This window comes from Microtus oregoni, unplaced genomic scaffold (genome assembly GCF_018167655.1).
Source record: "Microtus oregoni isolate MIOR12 unplaced genomic scaffold, Mior012 000002F_ref0000024, whole genome shotgun sequence".
NCBI classification, from domain to species: Eukaryota; Metazoa; Chordata; class Mammalia; order Rodentia; family Cricetidae; genus Microtus; species Microtus oregoni.
Genome location: NW_024543061.1, coordinates 6,015,446 through 6,040,682, shown reverse-complemented (window position 1 = coordinate 6,040,682; position 25,237 = coordinate 6,015,446). Strand labels below are relative to the sequence as shown.

Below are 25,237 nucleotides of genomic sequence, written 5' to 3'. Positions count from 1 at the left end.
TCTCTTGCTAATGGTATTTTGATAATGATAATTGCATAACGTATTAAAATTAGTGGAGGCTGAATAAAGGATATACAAGGGGAAAAAAGAATGCATTTAAAAAAATATACATATAACCCAAGATTTCTGAGCTCTCAAACACTTTTAAACTATTATTTAGCTCTCATAGGAATACTGAAAACTCAAAACTACTGAATACTAGCACTAGAACTGCTTGTTATTTTCCTCCATACTGTGGCTGATATCTTTACATATAGTATACCAAATATGTAAGCTCACTTGAAAGAGCATGTACCATGAAAACAACAGTCAAAGTGGAAAGAGCAAAGCGTCTAGCACAACTTCACATCTGGGGAAAACAAACATGCATGCTTACCGTTTTAGAAGAAAACATCCTTCGGATTTCACTGGTGCTACTACTAAACATGTGTGGCATAACAAAATTCAACAATGACATGAGCTCTAGCAGATTATTCTGCACAGGTGTGCCCGTGAGCAGTAAACGGTTATTGGCCTGAGAGTGAAGACAAAACTTAGATTAGTTTTCTTTAAGCGTCTCTCCCTGTCTTCTTGTCTACTGTTTCCAGTAAAGGATACAAGAACATTGTATCATTTTGTGATAGGAGAGAAGCTGAAAAATTTGATGTCAGTTACTGTCATTTATTATATTTCAGGCAGAAAGTGAAACTGTTGGTCACATTTTGAAAGTAGTAATTGTATCCTCAATTAACTTCTATGAGATGGCAAAAGATAAACTATACTTGATATAAACAGCATGCCATATAAATTGAAGGTCATGTGCAACACAGTACTAAGAGTATTTTTTTTTACATTTTTAAAAAATTAGTGATGAAAAAGAAACAAAAAACAAAACAAGAAGTACATGACAATGGCAACAGGGTCCACCAAGCAAAAAGACCCTTAAAGAAAAAGACTGGCTCCTTGATGTATGTGTGTGTGTGTGTGTGTGTGTGTGTGTGTGTGTTTGTGTAAATTTTTTCATAACCATTTATAAAACACATTCTTACATTAATTGTCATTAAGTGCTGGTAGCGGATAGAGCCCATATTCTTCAGCATATGGCCTTCATCAAAAATTGCATAATTCAGTTTCAGCCGTCGAAAGAGACTGCGATCATCAGAGCTGCTGATTGCACAATTATACCTGTTGCCAAAGAAAATGAATTATTTCAGATTGTGCTATTTAGGGGCTTAGAGCTTATTAGAACACAATGTGGGTTTCCAAATTATTTTTCTTAAAAATGTATTTAATTACATTTATTACTTGTTTAAGTACATGTGTGATACCAAAGGTCATGTTCTTTCCTGCTCAGGCTGTCAGAACAGGGGCAACTGCTTTACCTACTGAACCATCTCACTGGCCTCTCAATTATTTCTCTTTTTACATTTCGAATGGCTCTAATGAGAGAGCACTAAACAGTCAACTCTCAATTACTAGTGTATTTTTATTGAATATTTACATACATGTAACCAAATTATGCAGTATTAACCAAAAGGAAATTTAAACGTTACAATATTAGACAACCCTGACATACTTGGGAAGCTGTCAATTTGAGAATGATTTAGAGATAATCTAGCACTGCTATATACTTTGCCCCATACATTTTTCTAAGAATAGAATAGTGAAACAGAACAGTAGGTCAAAGAACTACCAGGTTCACCCAAGAGTTCAAGACTAGATATGTTTACTTAAGAAAAAAATAATAAATCTGTTTAAAGGGAGTGGGGTGCAGCGATGGCTCAGCAGTTAAGAGCACTTCTTGCTCTTGACCAGAGGACCTAGGTTCCATTCCAGCTGGCATACTACCATACTGGCAGCTCATAGCTGTATGTAACTATTCGCATATCCAGGGGATATGAAACCCTCTCTGGTCTCTGCTGGCAACTATAGGCAAATGGTGCATATACACACTAAGGCACAAAAGCTTATTACACGAAATATCTTAAATCCTTAAAAGGAAAAAGGAAGTTTTGGATAAATACTGTCAAGAATGGACTCCTATAGAAGACGGCAGTAATAAAAATTTAAATACACTATAAAAATATTAAGCTTTCCTCCACATATTTACACTCAATAGTTTCAAACACGTAGTGGCTATTCAAAGCTATACTGAAACTGGGTGTGGTGCTAGCATAACATTTCAGCACCTTGGAGTAGACAAAAGGATTAAGAGTTCAAGGAAGTACTCAGTTAAGTGAATTAAAGACCAGCCCACTTAAATGAGACCCCAAGTCAAAAAAGTGAATGAAACCAAAAGAATTAGTTTCTTTATCATCCTTACTCTGCCCTAATCGAGACTGTTTTTGAGATTTCATTATATTTGTTATTAATATTTACTTGCAAATTAGAAATATAAATTACTGGTGTAGAACCTCAAATTTTATCTTAAGCTTAACTGAGTTTTGTTATGCTATCAACTGAACAAAAATTTCACCCCCATTTTTAGTGAGCTGATAAAACAAACTCAAACAAAAAGCCTTATACAAAAAAATTTAAAAAGAAACGCCTTCACTGTCAGCATAAATCACACCATCACTTCTGTTGCACAGTCCCAGCATAAACTCCCCTGCACATTACTACTATAAGACAGTTTTCGAGCTGAGCATGGTGGCACATGCCTTTAATCCCAGTACTTGGGAAGCAGGGGCAGGCAAGTTCGAATTCAACTTGGTCTATATAGAGTTCCATCAGCCAGACTATATAAGACAACCCTTAAAAAAAAAAAAGACCATGCAAATTCACTCTACCTCCTTCCAAATTTTCTTAATACTCACGTTGTAACAATTACATTGTAATCTTCATATTTATTATGGATGTTGAATCTAATTTGTTTACGCTCTTCTTGAGAACCTAGAATTTAAAAAGGAAGCACACATCGATTGTATTTATTGTATTTAATTATATATTTCAAATGTGAAGAATCTGAAGATGAAAACCAAATGACTTACCATAGTAACAGAGCACATTTAAAGTAGGACACCATAAGTTAACTTCTCTTAGCCAGTTATCTACAAAACACGGAGATTATTTAAATCTGTTATTGCAGGATTTATGTTAATTAAGTCAATTTTGCTTTGAAAACAGCACTATGAATATTATCCCTCATGATTAAAATGAGAGGATCTGAAATGGCATCAAGGTCAGGGGAAAGGGGTAGAAGACAACTTTATTTAAGTGATAATTCTAACCCAAGGAGAGACAGTTTTTATTTTTTATGCACAAAACTCTCACCCCAACTTGTCCATTCAATTAATTCAGAAAGGATGGATTAATGATTTAAGCAGGGAATAATTTACATACTTTTAGATTCAAAGTTTTGTTTTGTTTTGTTTTTTAAGATAGGCAGGGTAGTAATGCCAGCTAGCTACTCAGGAGCTGAGGCAGGAGGATCACCCAAGTCTAAAAGTTCATGGAAGCATGGATAGACAACACAGAAAAACCTTTTCTCAATACCCCATCATATTCTTTTGTTTATCTTTTGTATTCAGCTATATTTTTCCCCCACAGAGACCTTGTATAGCCCAGGCTGACCTCAAACTCACTACACATATGAAGATGACTTTGAACTCCAATCCTCCTAACTTCCTCCTACAAGTACTTAATATTACAGGTGTGTGCCACCACACCCAGCTCCTCTGACTCTAACAAGTAATTTCTAAGAATTGTGAAGCCAAAAGACATGACCATGTCAATGTCTTTGAAAATATTGTCAATGAACTTCCCCCCGGCACACATACACTTACACAAAAGAGACAATAGGCCAAAAAATTAATATTCATCACCACATAAGAAACCAATATAAAACATCACAAACACAGAAAGAGTTGTCCCCAGTATTACAAACCTATGGTTGATGCTGGAACAACAATCAAATGAGGCCCTTTATTACCCTCCTGAAAGAGGTATGCCAGGAATGCAATGGCTTGGATGGTTTTTCCTAGACCCTAAAAATAAAAGTTTAAAAGACAATATATGAAAATTTAAAATGAATGCAAACAAACAGATAGACAGACAGACAGACAGATAGACAGGTGGAAGCAGAAAAGAAAAAAGGAGTATTTCTGGACAGGACTGATTTTTACATTTTCCATACTCCACTTTTGAGAATGTCTACATTTTTAGCCTTCAAATGTAGGCTTCAAATGTAGAATCTACAAATGACCTATAACTTATTTCAATGAGCGGCATGGGTGATGAATCTTAACAGTTGGTTTATATATGACACACATTTATACAGGAAAGACTTTTGCATTGTATTAGAAGGAGACTAATTCTGGTTATTATAGGCCCAGGACCTACTGTAGCCTAGATAAACTGGGAACTATATTTCATAACTAGAACAAAACATATACCCAACTCTATTACTCTGCAATTTCACTCTTACGGACAGATAAGAAGATAAGATCACATGGCAATTAAAAAGAAAACAAACTCTAATACAATGACAGTAGATGAACCCCAGTAGCATCATGTTGTACTGAATGAGCCAGATGGAATAAACTGTACAGTGTAGCCTGAGGTCAGCCTCTGGTGATAGATGTCAGAAATGAGGTACAGAGCAAGGCTTGGGGGATCACATTTGTAATCCCAGACAACTGAATGGCTGAGGCAGGATGATCTATGTCAGTTTAACTACAAAAGCTTGGGTTACAGTACAGAAAGTCCCAGGATGGCTTGGAAATTAGTGTGGGGACCCACAGTTGTGAGCCATTTCCACCTTGACTGGAGGTCAGAGAGTTTGAGCTTATTTTTGCTCTCTCAAAGTTGTTGACAACAGGTGTGGCTACAATCAAGAGATTCTGGCCTAGGTTGTAGTTAATTAGTTTATATCATGTTAATTCCTTATATCATGTTGATTCCTTATATCATGTTAATGAAGTCTGTTGCATCTCCTCTCACCTTCTGGAGCGAAGTATATAAGTATATGGAGAATAAACGAGGTGAATGCCCCTTCCGATGCTGTTTTGTGTTTCTGTCTCTTATTTCTCTTATATCTCTTTTCCTTCTGCTTCATAATTCTAACCCTCACCCTGGAACGTATGAGTTTTGTCAAAGCTGGTCTTAGCCAAAATAATATGAAACCCTACTTCCAAACAAAAACAAGGCACAACACAAAGGGTCAAAGAACTAGCACTTTAAGAGAGCTAAGTAGCACCAACCATTAGGAACTGAATGTGTCCTTCCCTCAAAATACATATGCTAAAGTCCTAACACTTAAGGATACAGTAGTTAAAGGACTGGCCACAAGGAAGAAACTTAAAGTCAATGCAGTCTTGAAGGTGATGTTCTAATTTACTCAAACTGATGTCCTTTCAAGAAGAGAGAGACCAATGATTGGCACAAAGAGGCAATGACAACTGAGGATACAGAAACAACGTCACTGCTTGCAAAATTAAGAAGAGAGGCCTTAAAAGAAGTCAAGCTTGCTAGCATGTCCAGCTTGGTCTTTTAGCCTCCAGAACCACAGGAAACAAACTTGTAGGGTATGATCATTGTATTTTTGTCCTGGCAAACTTAAATTTAAGACAACTTACAAATTTGAACTTTATGGATAAACTTCACATCACATATTCTTTTTGTTTGTCTATTTGTTTTTGTTTGGTTGTTTTTTGAGACTGGGTTTCTCTATATAGCATTGGAGCCTGCTCTGGAACTTACTCTGTAAACCAGGCTGAACTCACAGAGATCTGCCTCGCAAGTAAGTGCTGAGATTAAAAGTTTGTGTCACCACCACCTGGTCACACCATATATTCTTTCTAATACCAAATATAATCTAAGTATAAAAATTATATTTTTATTAATATTAGTTCTGAGAGATTATGTCATCTGGTAAGAACTTAATAGCCCATGAAAGGTAAGGCTGACATTCAAAGTTCAGGTCTGATTCCAAAGTTCATTTATACAACTGTCATGCGCTTTACAACTGATGTTTGTGAGCATTTTGAAATGCCTCAAACATTACTTACTTTTATATTGAATAAATAGCATGTTTAGTAAGTTTAAAGTGACAGTGTGAATATGCAGAAACAGCATTACATTTGTTCATTTCTGAACAAATCTAATACATAACCAAAGAACAACAAAAACCACAACAGCAAGAGAAAATACCATGCTTTAAATGACAACATACCTTTAAATGACATGCTGAATCACAAATTCTATTAACGGTATACACTTACCATTTCATCTGCCAAAATGCCATTAAGTCCATGTTTATGCACCAGTGCCAGCCAATTCAAACCAACCTTCTGATAGGGCTTGAGTGATAAACTGATAAAGAAACAAATATCACAGATTTATACTTTTATTAATTTTCTACACTAATACAGAAATTTTCTGGACTATATAACTTTCTGACATTTGGGTTATAATAAACACACACACAAAAATACCTAGAACTATCTAGATGAGCCTTACCTTTTAGCCTGACGCTTACATTTTAAGAAAGAAAATCTAAAACATAATCCATAATAATTTTAAAATCTCATAAAAATGTACTCAAAGTTCTGACATTTCCTTTGGCAGCACAAATTACATAAAACATTTTTATATTTGGTCGCATCGGATGACCAAGTTGCCGAATTCCATAAATGATCCAATATTAATTATGATAAATATTAAATTCATACATATTTGATGAAAGTAGATTAGATTATATTGACTAAAGAACTTAAAAGTTATAAAACTAAACCCACAAAAATTTTTGTTCTTTTGCCAGGTTGCTTAATAATGGCTTTGTGTAGCTCTAGAATTACATATATGCACATATATGCATATATTTACATATATAAATTTGTTAGGTACTGATCAATACCAAAGTAATATGCAAGTGTTTTTAACTTTTTAACTTGGAAATGCGTAAATAAATCAATCTCTAAGAACAACTTAGAGAGTTATAATGGATGAAAACATTTTCCTAAATGTTTAAAACTAAAATTATTAACAACCGTTTTACTGAAAACCTAATAAGAACACATGTCATTTTTCAGATATTACTTTATTAACTTTTTAAGAATACTATAAAGTAGCTATTGTCATGGCTTTACAGATGAAAAAATGAGATTCAGTAATCTGGGTTTTACAACTACAAAATGTAGTCTCAGATTTTAATTTGGGAAGTCACACTCAATCCAAAGCCTATTCTCACATTTAGGAGGACAGCACTCACCACACATAAATGTGGAAGCCTATAATATTCCCCAGCTTTTACTCTGCCCCCTTAGTTTCTCCTACATACATTCAGTTACATACATACAGAAAAGAGGTCTGGACATAAGCTGATGAATGTAAGTGACTATGGGGTTCAACTCTGAAACCAAAGCATCTTCATTCCAGTGAGGTGGGGTTGAAAGTCCTCCACCTTAAACATGAATCTGTGTTTCAGCCTTGGTGATTGCCATACATAAAAACATTTCTCACTAAAAAGTAACAACAATACAAAGAAGAAAAATATCAACATTTCTAAAGTCATCATAGTGATTTGCCCTTCTTTCAAAAAAAAAAGAGAATGCTGTTTCCAATGTTATTTCTGTGCTCCTACAAAGGCAATGAGCCTATCCATGCAACACCATTGCCTTGAGAAATGGGAAAAGACTTGATTCAATGAGGCATACTCTAAAACCTATCTTAAAAAAAAAAAATTATGTGTACAAATGTTTGGCCATCTTTGCACTACATGCACTCCTGATGCCTAGAGACCAGAACTCAAGTTATAAGTGGTTTGTGAGTTGCTCAAAAGCTGGAAACTGAAGTCAGATATTCTGCAAAAGCAGCATGTGCTTCTAAGTTCTGAGCCACTTCTCTATCTCAAAGCCTACCCTTTAACCACAAAATAACAAAACCCAAAAGCTTTTGCTGACCTATGCCATGGTCAAGTCAATAACTAATTCTCTATTAAATATTACTGAGTCCTTACCAATGCTTTCTTTAGTCATTATATAAAGTTGGCATTTTATGAAAACAAGATTTTGGTAAAAGAGGAGATTATAACATTTATAAATGCATTTGAGGGCTGCCATAACCCTCCAACACACAATCTATCACATAAAAAACAAGGAATATTCTTCAACCAAAATTACAAAAGTTTTCATCACTAATATAGGTTTAAAAGATCTGTCAAAAATGCCTACACACAAATGTTTAAATGTAGTAAATGAATAGCACCAACTATTTGGAAATACACATTCAAGGAAGATTGATTTATTTTCAATCACAAGGAAGCCTAGCTAAGGATTAGCTATTTGACTAAATAGTTTTATTAAATTGAAATATTTGTTTCACAAATACGTACTCATATATAAGTGTGCATATAGGTATGTGTGGATATATATTTATGCATGTGCTACTTGGCTGTGTTACTTAGTATGACAAAATTGCTGTCTGGTACAGATCCTTTCTCCAAAACACCAACAGACCCACATAAAAAGATCAACGAAGACCTTGGTAGGTTAAAAAAAAAAATTTAAACTATATTTACTGGATGTGGATATAGCTCAATTGTTAAGAGCGCTTACCTAGCATGGATGAAGCCCTGGGTCAAATCCCCAATACCACTTTTTAAAAAGAAAGAAGAAACTCTATTTAATATGACAAAGTATTGAAATAGGTACATTCTTTCTCTAGCATGTCCTGTTATTTAGATGTTATATATTCAAACTCCCTCCTACTTATTTTGACACATTCCTAAGAATCTGAATGACTATGTCAATACCAACCATGCATTTACTAATAAAAATGTAGAAAGTATTCAGAACTCTAAATGTACAATCTGATAAACATCTCTAGGCTGGAGATTCTCTTGCCTGCCATGAAGGAAAATGCTACTTTAAGATCTCCTGAAGAAATGGATTATTTGGAAGTAGCTTTTCTGCTTTGGGGGGGAGGGGGGAGAACACTCCTGATCATTATGATTCTTCAGTGTGAAATGAAGTAAGGTCTACATCTGCTGTGAGAAAAACTAGTTTCAACATAATTTCCAAAGGAGAGAAAGGACAGAAGCTGAGATGCCAGAACTGCATATAATTAGTGAGAAATTCAAAATGTGGAGCTGGAGAAGCTTGTTTAAACAGTGTTCCATACAAAGACAAGATCTGCCATCCAACCAAAAGTTCATGATCATTTAAGCATGTCATGGCTCCTAAAAATATTACTATATTAGTCAATGATACCATACCATGATATTTTTCTTTTTAATATTATTGTCAAAGGTCCCAACTCCTACTTAAAAACAGGACAGAAGGCTTCTCCTGTCAAATAAGCTAAAGAATTTTTATAGATTTAGCTTGGAAAAGACAGACAACATACTATATGCTGAACAAGTTAGAAATCTTTTCAGTGAGAATTTAAAACCGGTCAATTCCATATCAACTACTGAAGCCTTTGAGATGGCTACAGCTACAGTAAGAAAAAGCCATGGAACAATATCCAACATGCTTACTCTAAAATTTAAGCTAATTAAGGTGAAATTTGATGCCACTGCACCTTGCATCATTACATTTTACCTTTAAACAAGTTTGACACTGTAAAATAATGAGTTTGAATATGTAATAGTTTTAAAATACACATGACAATTTTTATTTTTCTCTACAAAGATTTTATTTTTTAAATGATTTGTTGTTATTATTTATGTGCATGGGAAGAGAGGGGTATGTGAATGCCCACAGAGGCCAGAAAAAGGCACCAAACCACAGGAACAAAATGGATTTCCAGGCATTTGTAAGCTGCCAGATGTGGGTGCTGGGAACTGAACTCAAGTCCTGAGGAGCAGCAGTAAGCACTCTTAACAGATGAGCCATCTCTATACTTGATGTCATTTATAACACGAAGTTCTGAAATGTCTGTATCTCCAAAGGCAAATTTTTTCCTATTACAGTTCATAATAGTTTGCACTGGAAACTAAACACTTAGCTTTAGGATTGCTTCTCTGTATACTATGACACAAAGGCCATGTTCTGTTAACACAGGACTGTACTCAATGGGGAACAGCTGGGTTCTATCCCTAGCACTAACTATCAAAGCTAAATAAAGATGCAAGTGTGATAGTTGCTGTTTAGACACGATTAACTGCAAGGATTAACTCCAAATGTTTCTACACTGGCAGCCACAAAGGTTGGACAGTCTGAGCAAAAATGGTGGGAGGGAGGGTTCACCTAAGACTTTGATCTAACGAGAACTTAAAAATTAATTTCTCATCTATTAAGTATTTCATTAAAAATAAAAATATCAAAATGAAACCCATTACTATTTATATTAAACTATGGCTTTAATTCCTTAGTCTAAGGGAAGGAGAGTAATACCTGACCACACTATTTAGAAGAGGAATTGTGAACGTGGGTTGAAAGTTTGTGAGTGATGCGGTCAAGTACTCAATTTGAACTCCAAGTTATGATAAAGTGGACTCAACTGGGAAAGTCTGGCAGAGTGAAGAATTCCCCACGTCCACGATGAAGAACAAGCAGCAGCAGCAGCTCCAACTATACTTAGGAGATGACTTTGCTGACATAGTTCTGTCTACGCAACACACAAAGGGCTTCTTTTGTGGAAGCTGCATCTCGTTTCCCTACACCACCACAAAGCACCCTAGAAGGGTACAGAAAAGATTCGAGCTTACTATTAAAGGCCAATAACCACATCTTTTACTGCTTGTTTCATACTATGATTTTGAACTATTAACAAATGATCATCAGCAAACATGCTTTGATCATTAAATTAGAAAAGTATCAGATCTAACTAAAATCAACAACTAAGGTAAACATTTTGCCAAAACCCTAGTGCTAAAATAAAAACAAGTAAGAAATATTTTCCATAACCATAAAAGTACAAACAATCCCTGTCTCTCTCTGTCTCTCTCTCTTTCTCTCTGTGTCTCTTCCCCCTCCCTCCCTCCTCTGTCTCTGATTGTTAGGTCCCGCCCCCCTCCCCCCCCCCATGGTCCAAACTAGCCTAGAACTCACAATTTGGCCAATGCTGCCCTAAAACTCATGTTGATCCTCCCTTCTTGGCCTCCCTGCTGGGATTCCAGGGATAAGGGAGGCATCATGCTTGTTTTTTTTTTTTAACTTGCTTTTAAGGTTGTGTAACACTGCATTGTACTGATTTACTATAATCTATTTCAACTATTCCCTGGTTTGAGGAAGCTGGGCTATTTTCATGGTTCTGCCACCACAAAAAGTATCACAAGCCAACGGTAGTTGTATAGTGGAATACAACTATAAACTTAGCACTAAGTGAGTCAGGAGGATTGCCATGAATTTGAGACCAGCTTAGGCTTCAGAGTGAGCACTAAGCCAGCTAAGGCTGTCTCAATAACCAAAATAAATAAATAAATAAAGCCCAAGAAAGCATTCAAATAAGCAATTGCATATGTTTCCCAAAAAGGAAGTATTCTGAACAACTCTACATTTCCAAACTACTTAAAATTAAGTAAGCTATTAGAAGAAATTAAAAATGTACTTTTTCCTACCACAATCCTCCAATACCACAAAAGCAGTTCACAATTACGAAATGCCACTTGAGTATTCACTGATTGTTGGATGGTTCTGTGGGTTTAGCTTTTGTCAGGGCTCTGGCACGGTATTTTATTGAGTAGCATCTGGAAGACTGTGTAGAGTTACTATCTGCCATGTCCTCTGTAAGGTGTTTCTATCCCCAAGGAGACTGAAATATCTGGGCTTTTCAAACTAGTTAAGAAACACAAAGAGCAAAACACTTGGTTTACACAAGCATGGCTAAAACCATCCTTATAGCTTCCGAGAATATACATAAAACTATCTATTACTAGATAAGGAAGACAAAGGTTATATAAGACTACATGACACAACAGAATAAAATATCCTGCTGGGGAAGGGACAATCAATGAAAATAGACTTGTATGCCACTGAGAAAACTCAGGGAGCTTTCTTCTAACCCTAGTTGCTGAATAACAATTAATTTCTCTAGCCACAATGCAAAAAAATATTCAGATACTTTATACAAGATCAAAAGAAATGTGTTTAATTAATGATACCTTTGGTTTAGAATGGAGGGCTGCTCTATGTTCCATCCGCCTCCATTTCCGGTGAGCATGGTTACTTGTTTGGTCAATTTATTTGAAATGTCTTCACATTTGTTCATAAGTCTTATAACTACATCCCTTTCTTGAATTAGTGTTTTACAATTCCATATCAAATCTTCAGATAGGCCATTGATTTTGGACATCTTTGTAAACTACGACATAAAAAGAAAAATAGTTTAACAGTTCAAATCTAATAACAGAATGCTATTTCTTTTCTACTTACCTAATTAGTTTATTTAAGATTTCACCCATGACTTAGACTAGCTTCAAAACTGTAACAGTCTCACTTGTGCCTTCCAAACACTGTGCAAGAGTGCACAACCATGATGGACAGCCAGCTTCTTTCTTTACAGGGAGAAAAGTCTGTAAAGTCTTATTACTGAAGTACTGAGTGAACTGGTTTTTCTTATCCACATCTCAATTCCTATGTGGTTCACTCTGGTATCCTGCCACTTTCCACACAAAATACATAATCTCCAATTTTCAATTTGATAGTGGTAGCAACTGTTTCCTTATATTAGAAATATTGTTTTTATATTTCCTATCCACTAATTTTTTCCACCAAAGCACAGCTTCACACCATTAGTAAATAGCAAAATGTACTGTGGGTCTACACTCTCTTCCATTTATACTATTTTCTGTGACTACTGAATATTAAGAATATTGAATATTAAGATATATAAGAACTACAACCCTACAAGTATCAAAAACAGTTATTTATCATTCAACATACCAAACAGTTTGTTTGCTTGTTTTTGAGGCAGGCTCTCATTATATGGCCTAGGCTTGGAACTCATCCAGATCTGCCTGACTCTGCCTCCTTAGTGATGGCATTAAAGGCATGCATCACGACACAGGTTATTATCTTACTTTTTTTTAATATTATTTTTTTTAAAAAGAAAACAAACTTTTTTCATTTTACATACCAATCCCAGATCCCACTCCCTCCCCTCCTCCCATTCCTTCCATCTTCCTCCCTATCACACTCGCCTATTATCTTACTTTTAAACTGAGAGTATTAATTAGAAAAGTATCACAAATCAAAAGATAACTTTATGGATCTAAGTATATGCCTCAGTGGTACAGCATTTGGCAGCATGTAGAAGACCCTGGGCTTGATCACAGCAGCACACACACAAGCTAATTATGACCAATTTAATAATTACCAAAAATTCATTAAGACCAACTATAATATAGCACCTATGTAAATGATTTTGTGTGAAATTTTTAAAGAATGTCTTCCCAAGGAAAGCATGAACTGAATTTTTCATACAGATAGCTGACAGCCCACACCCTGAAGAACAAAGCTGAATTATCTTGTGCAAAGGATGAAAAAGCTCAGAAACCACTTGACAGCCTGCTGAGAAGAAAAGTAGAAAAGCTCACAGCCCAGAACTGAAGAGAGAAAGCTAACACACAGCCATCTGCTAGATTAAAAACAGATCATTTTGTTTCATATCACCATGCAATATTTACCATATACTTCAAAGTTACCATAAGTCATCTTTGTGGTTACAGAATTTCTAAATTCAATAAGAAACCCACACAAATAGAAATTTAACATTTCTGAAATATGCTATTTTTGCAAAGAATGCAATTTGTAACAAAATACATTTTCATTTCTATACTAGAGTAAGTTGGTAGGAGACAAACTCTCTCATCTATTCTACTGGAATTTTGTTGTTGACAAGTCTCACAACGTATAACTGGATGGCCTAGAACTCACTATATAGACCTTGGATCCTTAAACAAACATCAGCCTACCACTGGCTGCCCAGTGGAGGGATTAAAGGCATGTGCCACCATGCCCAGTATGTCACAAAACGTAACTGTGAAACATTGATACATTTGTCCTTTATTTTTAAAATGTTTGATTTTATTTTATGTTTATGAGTGTTTATCCTTCACGTATGCGCCCTGCATTTGCACAGTGCCCACAGAGAGCAGAAGATGGCATCATATAACCTGGGACTGGAGTTACAGACAGCAGTGACATTCCATATTAATGCTGGGAATCAAAACTAGATCTTTTACAAGAGCCACAAATGTTCTTGAACATTCAGATGTCTGTCCCATGATTCAAAATACTGATGTTTGCATATTACATTTCTACAGGAACAATAGTCAAGCAAATACTCTCAGTGAGCCCTTGCCCTCTTGGTTCATTCAGGGGGAAATTGTCCACAATCATTAGGTAAAGAGTTTCTACTGGAATTTTTTCATTAAAACACCAATTTTTCAAAAGAATAAAAAGAGAGAAAAAATTTGCATGGGACTGACCTAGGCCTACCTACATGTTATAGTTGTGCGGCTTGGTCTTCTTGTGGGCTCTTTACACTGGGAGCAGAAGCTGTCCATAATGCCTTGGCTGCCTTTTGGGAACCTATTTCTTATAGTGGGTTGCCTTGTCCAGCCTTAATACAAGGAGAGGTGCCTGGTCTTACTGCAACTTGATATGCCAAATTTAGTTCTATCCATGGGGGCCTGGCCTTTTCTGAAAACAAAGAGACAAGGGCTGGGAGGACAGGAGGGAGGGGAAACTGCAGCCACGATGTAAAAAGACATCATAATAACAATAATAAGAGTAAATCATGAAAAAATAGAGCAAAAAAACCCTCATCATGTCTACTGTGCAGGTTGTTGGAAGTTTGCATATGAAAGAGGTTAAGATAGAACAGACACTGTGTGCAAGAAAATACATAGTGCATTCTACTCAACTTATTAAATCCAACAATTCCAGATCCATAAAATTTATAATATCATAAAGCTGCATAAAAGTCCAAAGTCTGTGCTTTTTTTCAATGGAAACAATCTTCGCTCAAATAACTTTAAGACCTGGAGCCAGGGCTGGAGAGATGGCTGAGAGTTAAGAGTACTGCTGCTTTGTTTGGTTTTCAGCACCCACATCAGGTTAACTCAACCCACCTATAACTCCAGCTCCAGAGTACCCAACATCATCTTCTCACCTCTGCAGGCATCCATACACATGTACATACAAAAAGTCATAAATGCATGCACATGAAAAAAAAGGTAAAAAAATTTTTAAGCTCAAAGAAGTAATATTCTTTTCATTAATGTGATTTGATATTCCTTTTTGTAGTCAACTACCACTACATAAATTTTAGCAGGTTTTGTTTGTTTTGTTCTTTAGCAAACATGACTCTAACTCTCAAAGTATCTGCTATAAAGAAACAGTTCCTTCCTCACAGGGTTTACTGCTATTAGGAAAGACAATCTAAGTGCTAAGAAGAAAGGATGAATTTTGCAAGCCTGTATCACAAGCAGGCTACTAAAATCTAGAAAGCCCTTTCAGTGCAGTAAGCCCAGATGTAAAAAAAGAACTGTTTTAACTACAAGATCAACATGTCAGAGCCTAGAAGAGCCTAGATGGTTTCCAACAAGAGAGTAGAATAGGACAAAGGACAATTCTGATGAACACTGTAAAGCAATTGAAAAGTTTTAAATCAAAAAGATTAAGATTTCTTATTTCTTATTTTAAAACACTGTGAAAACTGGACCACAAGAAGCTTTAAGCCTGCTAAGTTTCTTGTGTTTCCAAAAATTACTTAATACGAGGTATTGTGGCACATGCTTGTAAATCCTGCCCTTGGGAGATGGAAACAGAAAGATCAAGACTTTGAAGCCAGTTTCAACTATGACTATACGCCAAGGTCAGCACTGGCTACAAATGACCCTATACATATTTTCAATCCCTGCAATCAGGAGGCCAAAGCAAAAAGATCAAAAACTTGATGTCAAGTGAGGTCATACAGCCTTGTCTAAAACAATAAAAATTAAAATAAAAGGGATTCATGAGATGGCTCAGCAGTTAGGAGCATTCCCTCACTATTCTTCCAAAGGACCTAGGTTTAATTCCCAGAACCTGCAGGGGACAGTTAATAGTCACAATTGAAACTCCACCTCCAGGGAATCCAACACTTTCTCTTCTGGCTTCCATGGGCACCAAGTACACATAAGGTGCACAAACATACATGCAGGCAAAACATCCATACACATAAAAGAATTAAGCAAAAAAAAAAAGTTTAATTCAAATAATTCTATGTACTAGAAGGGTGACTGCTGAAATTCTTAGTGTGAAATTCTCAATTCTAGTCCCGAGTATGGAAATATAAAAAACAAAAGAACATGGTACTTATAATGCAGAAAAGTTGAACAAAAGAGCAAAAGCCAACAGTTAAAACAACTACTAGAGATTTTAAATCCAAATTTAAGCAGTACAAAGTCACCCTATAAATAGAATTTTTAGTAAACCTAGGTCACAGATAAGCCAAGAAAATAGAATCTTGTTTATATGGCATGAAATGTATCAATAAAATGTTTGACGCTAAAACTTTCAAGTACTGGGTACCTTTGATAGAATTATTTCTTAAAAGTACATTTTTCATTCCTATAGTGCTTCAACTTTACACAATAAAATCATCTTCAAAATCAATATTTATTTAGGGGCAATAAAGAACACCCACAATTCCTACTTAATGGACAGTTCCATGTAAAAAGATTCTCCACATGCCACTGATTAGCACCTTTCATTAAAACTCAAGCAGCATCCCAAGAACTTTCTTCTCTGAAAGGCACAGTCTGACTGAGCAGGGACCTGCATGAGCTTGAGGTCTGGTACTGAGAACAGAAGAGAATGGAAGACCTGCCTAGTGGAGCTGAAGTACCTCTCTCCTGCCACAGCGTGTCACTCTTGCAAAACAAATACTTTTGAATTTTTATAAGAGAAAAACTGTTTAAAAGCAAATTGCTAAAATGACTTCATTCCTACTGAAAAAGTAGCTTGAGCAGTATTATTTATTATTCATTATTCCATATATCTGGCAGTAAGTAATTTTTGTAATTTAAGTAGAAATTTATCTAACTTGTACAAATTAAAACAAAGCCCCAGTAGAGCAATCATAAAATCAATGAAGCCACTCTATCACAAAGAAGAAATAACTATTTCAGTGTTTTAAGTGGAAGGCAGATGGGCATTTTATAGAGTCAAACAAGGGAAAGCCAGGCACCAGTCTATGACTCACTGAGACAAAGCAACAGTGACAGAACAAAGCCTTGGACAGGAGCTGAACCTGCTCAGGCAATGTTAAATCACATCTACACGGAACACAGCATTCATAAAAAAGATACAGATCTGAAGATGGTAGGTAAACATTCATGAAGTAAGCTATTCATAAATACTATATTAAGTCGTATAAATACACATGCTTTTTGAACAAAGTGTATTTTATTTTATTTCAGACAGGGTCTCCTATAGCCTAATATGGCCTAAAATTTGTTCCATGGCCAAGAAGAATCTTGAACTTCTGATTACCCTGTTTCTAGATCCCAAGTGCTATGATTATAGATATATGCGACCATGCCTGATTTATTTTGTGCCATGGATTGAACCTATGCTGCACAGGTCCTATGGCAATTGAGTTATATATATCTCCAGCCCCATAAATGCACATTCTAATTTGCAGATAATAGTGAAATTAAAATCACAATACAGACATAATAGTACCCTTAATCTATTTTATACTAGGCTAGAAAGACCAAAGTTCAGCAAGTAATTGGTGAACTGATGGCATCAAAAGTGAACTTTGCCAATAAAAACTCCATTTTTACCACTGTAACAATACTGACTTAAACAAATGTCATTTTTGGCTCACTACATTTCAAAGACTGATACACTTAATACTTGTTTCCTTATATTAGCATGTAAAGTATTGCGATTCTAAAACCAAAAAAAAAAAAAAAAAGACTTTGGGTAAAAGAGAAAAACCATAAAAGAAATCTAACATTATTTAAATCACAATACAAGGAAAAAGAAAGGAATGAATAAAGCTACAGATAGAAATATTATTCTCAATTTACATCTTTTAAGTAACCTTTTCCCCCCTCAAATAAAATGAAGGTGATGAGAACTGAAAAACATTTTAACTTAAGGAGGGAAAGGAGGGAAAGAAATCCTCTGGAAAGAAAATTAGAGCAACACAGAAAACTGCAGGACTTGGAATTATTATGATATACTATTAAAAGGTTAATATTGAGCAAATATGTTATATAGTATGTGAATCAGATTAATAGTACATTAAATATCTAATGCTTTAAAGAAAACCCATCCTCTAGAACTTTTCAAAGTTTGGTTTAAAGTTTCCAAGTACAAAAGCTGTATTTTCTATAAAATATTTATGAATTTACAGTTTATTCAAACATTGGTAAACAGTCTTATAAACTTTAAGACAAAACTTCAATAATCATTTTAGGGATTAAAGGATTTAAAAAGACTGTCCTGAATCTGTAATATCTTTTAAGTTCAATAAGCTTTGTGTAACACAATTAAAACTTCAACTGCCATAGTAATTTCTTAGTGCAGCAGGTATCAAAATAAAAGTTTGGGAGGATAAATATTTTTGTTATTAACAACGCTGGATATATCACACTAATTAGATGGTTTTTATAGAGTAAATTAGATAGTTTTTATAGGAATGTGTATAATATTAATTTTTCCACTGATAATTTCACTAGTGTAATAAATTACTTTATAGTCACATTCAAAATGCTGGTCCTGGAAAGTAGAAGCTAAAAGCTTGAAAAAAAATAAATTTTAGGCTTACAGATTTACTTGTCTAATTATTGATTTGCAAAAGCTTATTTATACACTTTGTTCAGGATAGCAAAACACTGTACTCAGTGAAATGAAATAAACTGTCTACTGTTCAGGTACCTTTACACTATCTTATAAAACGTTCAGCATTAAGATGGGTTGGCTAGGACAAACACTACAGTCCTTATGTTCCACTTCTTGAAAGGAAAAAAGTCAAGAGACTTAAGTAAGTAGTGCATAATCTCCAAATTCATGTCAAGACTGATAGAAACTCTGCCAATTAATTAAGAAGATATGTCTTCTCCAAGTTAAGTTCCTGAATATTTTTTTAAACATCTGGCACATATACCTTGGTAAAACTGTATAATCTGCTTTTATTATAAGCTATCTGGGCAAGTGCTTACAGTGACTACACAGACTGGTACAGATAACTACATCCCTTATTAAATAAATTAGAATCCTAACAAGCCTGAGCAATCCAACCCCATAACACAGGAGACCATTAAAGATTAAAAGAAAAATAAAAAGGGAGAAAAGAACGAGAAAGCCCTTCAGCAAATACCTCAACAAATAATCACTCAGGCAAAGTCAAACAAGTTTTGAAAGGGATCTGCTTTGACAGATGTTCTCTGGAAAAGCATACGCTTGGGGCAAAACGAAAGATTTTGTCTGGTTTTGTGTGTGTGTGTGTGTGTGTGCGCGCGCGCGCGCACACACACACGCGCACGTGCTTAAAGTTGCAATGGACTAAGTTTTCTATATGCTGAAATACCTTAGTTTACAAAAAAGCTTTTAAAAACTGTTGTGCAGAAGCCTCCCTAATCAATACTTCAAGACATTTACCGAAGTCACTCAAGTTTATTTAGATTTGTTATAGGTACAAAATTAGTCACAAACACATGCATCTCCACTCCACAGCACAAGGATTAAAAACTCTGAAACCTCCACAAAGCAGCAAGAGCCGCCTCATCTCTCACAGCCATAAACAACCATCCATATTGCTTTGCTTGGAGGGCCTACACATAACTCATGAATAAAGCCCCACGTTTTCAAAAAAGTTGAAGTAAAATCTAAAACAGAAGAGTATCAATAGTAATAAGATTTGAGAACTGATTCATAAAACTCAAAAAACAGGTATTTTGGATAACACTCGTTCACAGGAAGTCAAACACCACAACATGATCGTGCAAAGTGTACTCACCAGAGCTCATCCCTTCTTTCTCCTACACTTGAATTCTATGCTTCCACAACTTTGCTACTTTTCCAATTAAAAATGCTGCAGCCTGCTATACTCCATCAAATGGCCACGTTCTTTAACCAGGAGAAACATGTTAGAAACTGAGCTGTCACATTTAGAAGAAAAAGAAAATAAACAACGGCTTCTTTGTGGGGAAGCATAAAGCACTTAGGCCGGTATGTGGGCCATGCAATGCCTCTGGCCGCTGCTACTGCTCTTCCAGTCTTGTAGTCAAATGTCTGCCACATTCCTCCGTTCTGTATGGTGTCTCAGCAGTAACAGATCAGAACTGCTTCCTGAAAGTAAGCTCTAATTTCTTCTTCTGCAGTGAAATGAACCAAGTTTCTATGCAAAAGGATGAGTGACAGCACACCCAGCCAATCAGCTTGGGTTTTTCAGGAAAATCACCCCTTAATTCATTCAAAATTAGGTCATATGACAGACACTATTTGAAATACTATTGGCTTACAATGAAAGTAATGTTTGACTCTACACAGGATAAGGCCACCCATCTATGCTTCCCTGGGCTGAAGACAATCTGACTGTAATCGGTACTGTAAATCAAACACACACACACACACACACACACACACACACACACACACGCCTTACCAGAGCTTCCCAACTATTAAAGGGCCGGAGTTCTATTATTTTCTGAGCCTTCTTCTGAGAACACTGAGGAATTAGAGTCAGTTCAGCAATTGAAGCATCTTGAAGGAAGTGGAGAATTTTGCCTTTATAGCCATCCTCCATCACTTCTTCACCGCTGCTATAGTCCTCGTCCAGGGAACTCCCAGCATCAGAACCTGAATCGTACTCGGAATCTTCTCCAGCTTTCTTAGGATTAAACACATTTTTCTTACGTTTCTTGTTAAAACCATTTTGTGGTTTCATAGAAATTTTCTGTTTCATTTTAGTTTTAGTTGTGTTTTTAGAATAATTTTGATTCTTTGCAACTTCTTTTCCATTTGTAACCTCACTTTGTGAAGCACACTGTGCATCTGTGAACAAAAAAAATACAAACATCGTAACTAACTTAGAAATATATAAATTAAAAAATATAAAACATAAGACTTCAAATAAGGAAAGTATAGCATATAAACATTACACTTTCCTTGTGAACACTGAAGAATTCAACCACAACCTACTGTCAAATCTTAACATATATTAGGAGCAATAAAACAGAATGTGAAGATAACAATAAGATAGACTTGTTTCAAAAGTAGGTGATAACTTCCTTTTAGACATCCATCTGCTTTCTATCCAAGGTGCTAGGATACAGATGAGACCTGCATGTGCCCAAACTGCCCCCAAAGCATACAGGAGCCCAGGCCTCGTCGCACCCTGATGGAAGCAGTAGAGCACTGTCACTATGCCTCCTAATTAGTTTACCATCATTTATGCATTATCTAAATACATCACTTCAATGTGCCACTACTCTGTATCTCAATGAATTCTAAGCTTCCTGTGAATAAAGGTATAGTTTCTCTTACATGATTTTCATAATAAAATAGGCACTAATTAATCTGTAAATCTGCCCTGACCTTCTGAATCTGTGAGTTCCAAATTTATGGATCCAACAAGCCAATAAAAATATATTAGAAAAAGAATTGGACCTACATGGAATATGTGTAATTATTCCCTACATAAGATAAAAGCAACTTGCACAGTATTGTAAGTAATCTTAAAATGATTGGAAGCATATGGAAAAATGTGTAGGTCATATGCAAATATCTCACCACTTCACATTAAAGGAATTGAGTGCCTGAGTGCCAGTTGATTGTTAGTATCAGTCTAGGTCCTTAAAAAAAAAATCCACAGATAATAAGAAGGGAGCATATTCTACTTAAAATTTTTATTTTCTATTTATTCAAAGAGTTTCCAGAGTTATGTTATTATATGTTCATGCTTTTGTCCATATAAAAACTTAATTAAATGAATTAAATAAAATGAAAATCAAAGACTTTAGAAGTCATCTTTACAATTATGTAATGCTGAGTCTATTTGATTCTTGGGTGGAAACATTACTAAATATGTACAACCTAACTTTGTGTGAGCACCTCTCTCCTCCATCATCTTCTGCAGTTCAGAGCTCCATATGGACTGAGAATCTGCTCCTCCAGGGTGATAATAGTCTTGAGTTCTTAAGGCCAATGCTTTCCAACTTCATGCAAATACAGGCTAATAAATAAGCTAATAAATTGCAAGATTCATCCTGACACATGTCAAAATGTAAATAACACAACTTAAAGGTTGCCTAACAATCAAGAAAGATTGTGTAAAAGTCATGTACTATTTTGACTTTTATTATGGTGAAGAACAGGTCAAAATATATGAGAATTTGTTATGTAGAACATTTCACATCATTACTCCCAGCATCACGTGCAAGTCAGCACCTCTGCTCCTCTACCGAAGACACAGGGCTCAGGGAGGTATGCACATTGCCCATTACTGATTACCTTGATCTTCTGCAAACACTTTGAGAGACTCCAAGGCTTCTGTGTACATCCACTCATGTTCCTTGAGCACTTCTCTTAGTTCCTGAAATTAAGTTATTTTTTTCCATTAAAAATGTAAAATTAGCATATGGAAAAATATTTGTGCTCTTTTAAAATGCAATCACCAAAAAAGTAAAGAATTCATCATCATTACCACTGTCTTTTGTGACAAGGTCTCACTATGTTGCATTGGCTGTCTTTGACCTCATAGAGATCCATCAGCTTTTGCCTCCTAAGTCCCAGGATTAAAGGTGTGCACCACCTCGCCTGGTACTGTCATTGTTTTAGTGCTACTCTATAAATCCTTTCTGTCTAATTTAACTTCACAAATACAGTCTTCAAAAGGGATCGGCATGTGACTTTTTTTTTTACTTTCTAGCTCTCTTTAAAGTATTTTAAACACTAAAAATCAAAATCTACTAAAGTAACCAAAACAGGTATTTCTTTTTTTTTTAAATATTTATTTATTTATTATGTATACAATATTCTGTCTGTGTGTATGTCTGCAGGCCAGAAGAGGGCACCAGACCTCATTCCAGATGGTTGTGAGCCACCATGTGGTTGCCGGGAATTGAACTCAGGACCTTTGGAAGAGCAGGCAATGCTCTTAACCACTGAGCCATCTCTCCAGCCCCCCAAAACAGGTATTTCATTGTAGAGCTAAACATTCATTAACTACGAGGTTCAACTTTTGTTGTTGCTGGGTTTTCTGTTGTTTGAGACAGGAATTATGTAGCCAGAGATGGCCTTGAACAACTGATCCTCCTGCCTACTAAAATTATAAATTAATTCACTGCCACACTGGTATAAAACATGTAATTCATTTTTTTTTTTTTAATGTAAGAAAAGGTCTCATGTAGTCCAGTCTGCTATGCAGCCATAGATGTCCTTGAACTTCCGATCCTCCTGCCCTACCTCTTTGGTGCTTGGATAACAGGCATGCAGTATACATGTTTCTAGGAATGAAGCCTAGTCTCTGTGTAAATATGGCGAGTGTACTACCACCTATACTATATCCCCAGCTAGAAAACATGCAGATGTAATACATGTAAAGAACAAGAATAACAAGACTGTGCATTCAGTTCACCAGTTGAGATGGATTGACTGAGCACAAAATGGAATACATACAATGTAAACATTTTCCAAATGTTAAACCAAGTATGTTCTTCAATATGCAGTAATGAGATAGTGCAGAGGCATCTTTAAAACAGTGACATGTTTGACATGAGACATTAGTGACACTGACCATTTTTATATTAACAAGGGAGGAGAATGACCTCTACAGAGTATGAAGACACTGAAATTAGCACTGCAATTTAAAACTTTCATGAAAGAGTTGAAGAATGAACATGATGGAGACAAGACAGCCTTTTGCACTTAAGGATTCACAATTATGTTTATTATGGTTTCATTTATAATGCTGACACCACAATTAGTAAACACAGAAAATTAACTAATCAACAGACAATTTAAAATATTTATATAATACAGAGCTTGCACATGGTTTAACTCAAACACTACTTTGTAAGACAAACGTAGCACACACTACATTTTTCAACACTTCTACCTTTCTTACCTGTTTATCAAAATTTGGAAATTCCTTTTGCAATTTCAATACAATACTTTCCTGCTTCTCCCAGCTGCTGCTGGCTTCTGCAGACTCATTTGATTCTTCTCCCTGAGGGGTGAAGGGGGGGGAGAGAGGAAAACAGACAAGATCAAGTCTTCCCCACTCTCCTTTATCTGTATTATCTAGCAATTGAGCTGCTACAGTTCTCTTTTAATAGCCGAAAAAGAAATAACTAGCTGTGATTGTTACTCCCTGGCACAGAGGGACAAGTTGACACTCTATAAAGACAGGTGCAAATCAAGTCCTATTTGGGGCATAAAGCCTATGTATGGGGCTGTTCATACCTGAGCTGCACAAGGCCAGGGTTGAGTAACCAACAATGTAAAAGCAAACTATAAGCATATCTATCTATATGGATAGAAAGAAGAAAGCTGCAAGCATTTCATACCAAATGTGATGCAGTGGGCTGGAGTACAGTGAGCGTCACAGACTACAAGTCTCCATTATGAAACATCAGAAGAATAGGATTTTGAACAGAGGAACAATAGTATTTGGAGAAAATATTTCAAAATCCTCAGAAATTAAACTCATACCAACAGCTTCATTTAGCATTACTGACCCTGAACATAGCCATACCATCTGAGAAACAAAACAAAATTGATGGGCCATTAAGGAACTGAAACATCGCATTCCATGAGGACACCGAAGTCTCTAAGACAAGCACTCTGAAGACTACAGTGAAACATAAACAAGTGACAGGGCAAATAAACAGGTGTTTTCCCACAACACATTCCTAGACCTCCGTCATACCAGAGGCTATGTGTTCATGGAGGTACATGTGGATGCCGACGGCCATGTGCACGTGGAGGCCACAGGCTGACAGCAGTGTTCTCCTCAGGCACCCTATGTTCACAAAGGTGCTCTTAGTGAACTGGCTGGACACCAAGCTCCAAAGATTAGCCTGTTTCAATCTTTGCTACTGGGTTTATACAGGCTCACCACTGCACAGTTTTTATGTGGATGCTAGAAATCAAAATTCAGTTTCTAATGCTTTTGTAGAAAGCATTAGTGCTGTACCAATCTGGCCATTTTCTCAGAGCACCCTGGTTTATCTGTTAAAAAAAGATCTGCATTAGGCCTGACATGGTGGCACATGCCTTTAATCCCAGCACTTGGAAGGGAGATACAGTTAGATCTGAGTTCAAGACCAGCATAGTCTACAGAGCTAGTTCCTGGACAGCCAAGGCTA

The 25,237-nt window shown here is 35.9% G+C and overlaps 1 protein-coding gene across 2 annotated transcripts in view; it reads right to left on the bottom strand.

Moving 5' to 3' along the window:
• Smarcad1 (SWI/SNF-related, matrix-associated actin-dependent regulator of chromatin, subfamily a, containing DEAD/H box 1) overlaps nucleotides 1-25,237 on the bottom strand; it is a 65,240-nt gene that overhangs the window by 12,532 nt on the left and 27,471 nt on the right. For both annotated transcript variants that reach the window (XM_041640575.1, XM_041640568.1), the window contains exons 7-16: nucleotides 23,995-24,096; nucleotides 22,380-22,461; nucleotides 20,533-20,921; nucleotides 12,026-12,225; nucleotides 6,201-6,291; nucleotides 3,866-3,965; nucleotides 2,970-3,029; nucleotides 2,796-2,871; nucleotides 1,029-1,164; nucleotides 377-514 (exon numbers count right to left, since the gene is read on the bottom strand). In XM_041640575.1, the coding sequence (XP_041496509.1) occupies nucleotides 377-514; nucleotides 1,029-1,164; nucleotides 2,796-2,871; nucleotides 2,970-3,029; nucleotides 3,866-3,965; nucleotides 6,201-6,291; nucleotides 12,026-12,225; nucleotides 20,533-20,921; nucleotides 22,380-22,461; nucleotides 23,995-24,096 (1,374 nt within the window). The remainder of the gene's footprint in view (nucleotides 1-376; nucleotides 515-1,028; nucleotides 1,165-2,795; nucleotides 2,872-2,969; nucleotides 3,030-3,865; nucleotides 3,966-6,200; nucleotides 6,292-12,025; nucleotides 12,226-20,532; nucleotides 20,922-22,379; nucleotides 22,462-23,994; nucleotides 24,097-25,237) is intronic.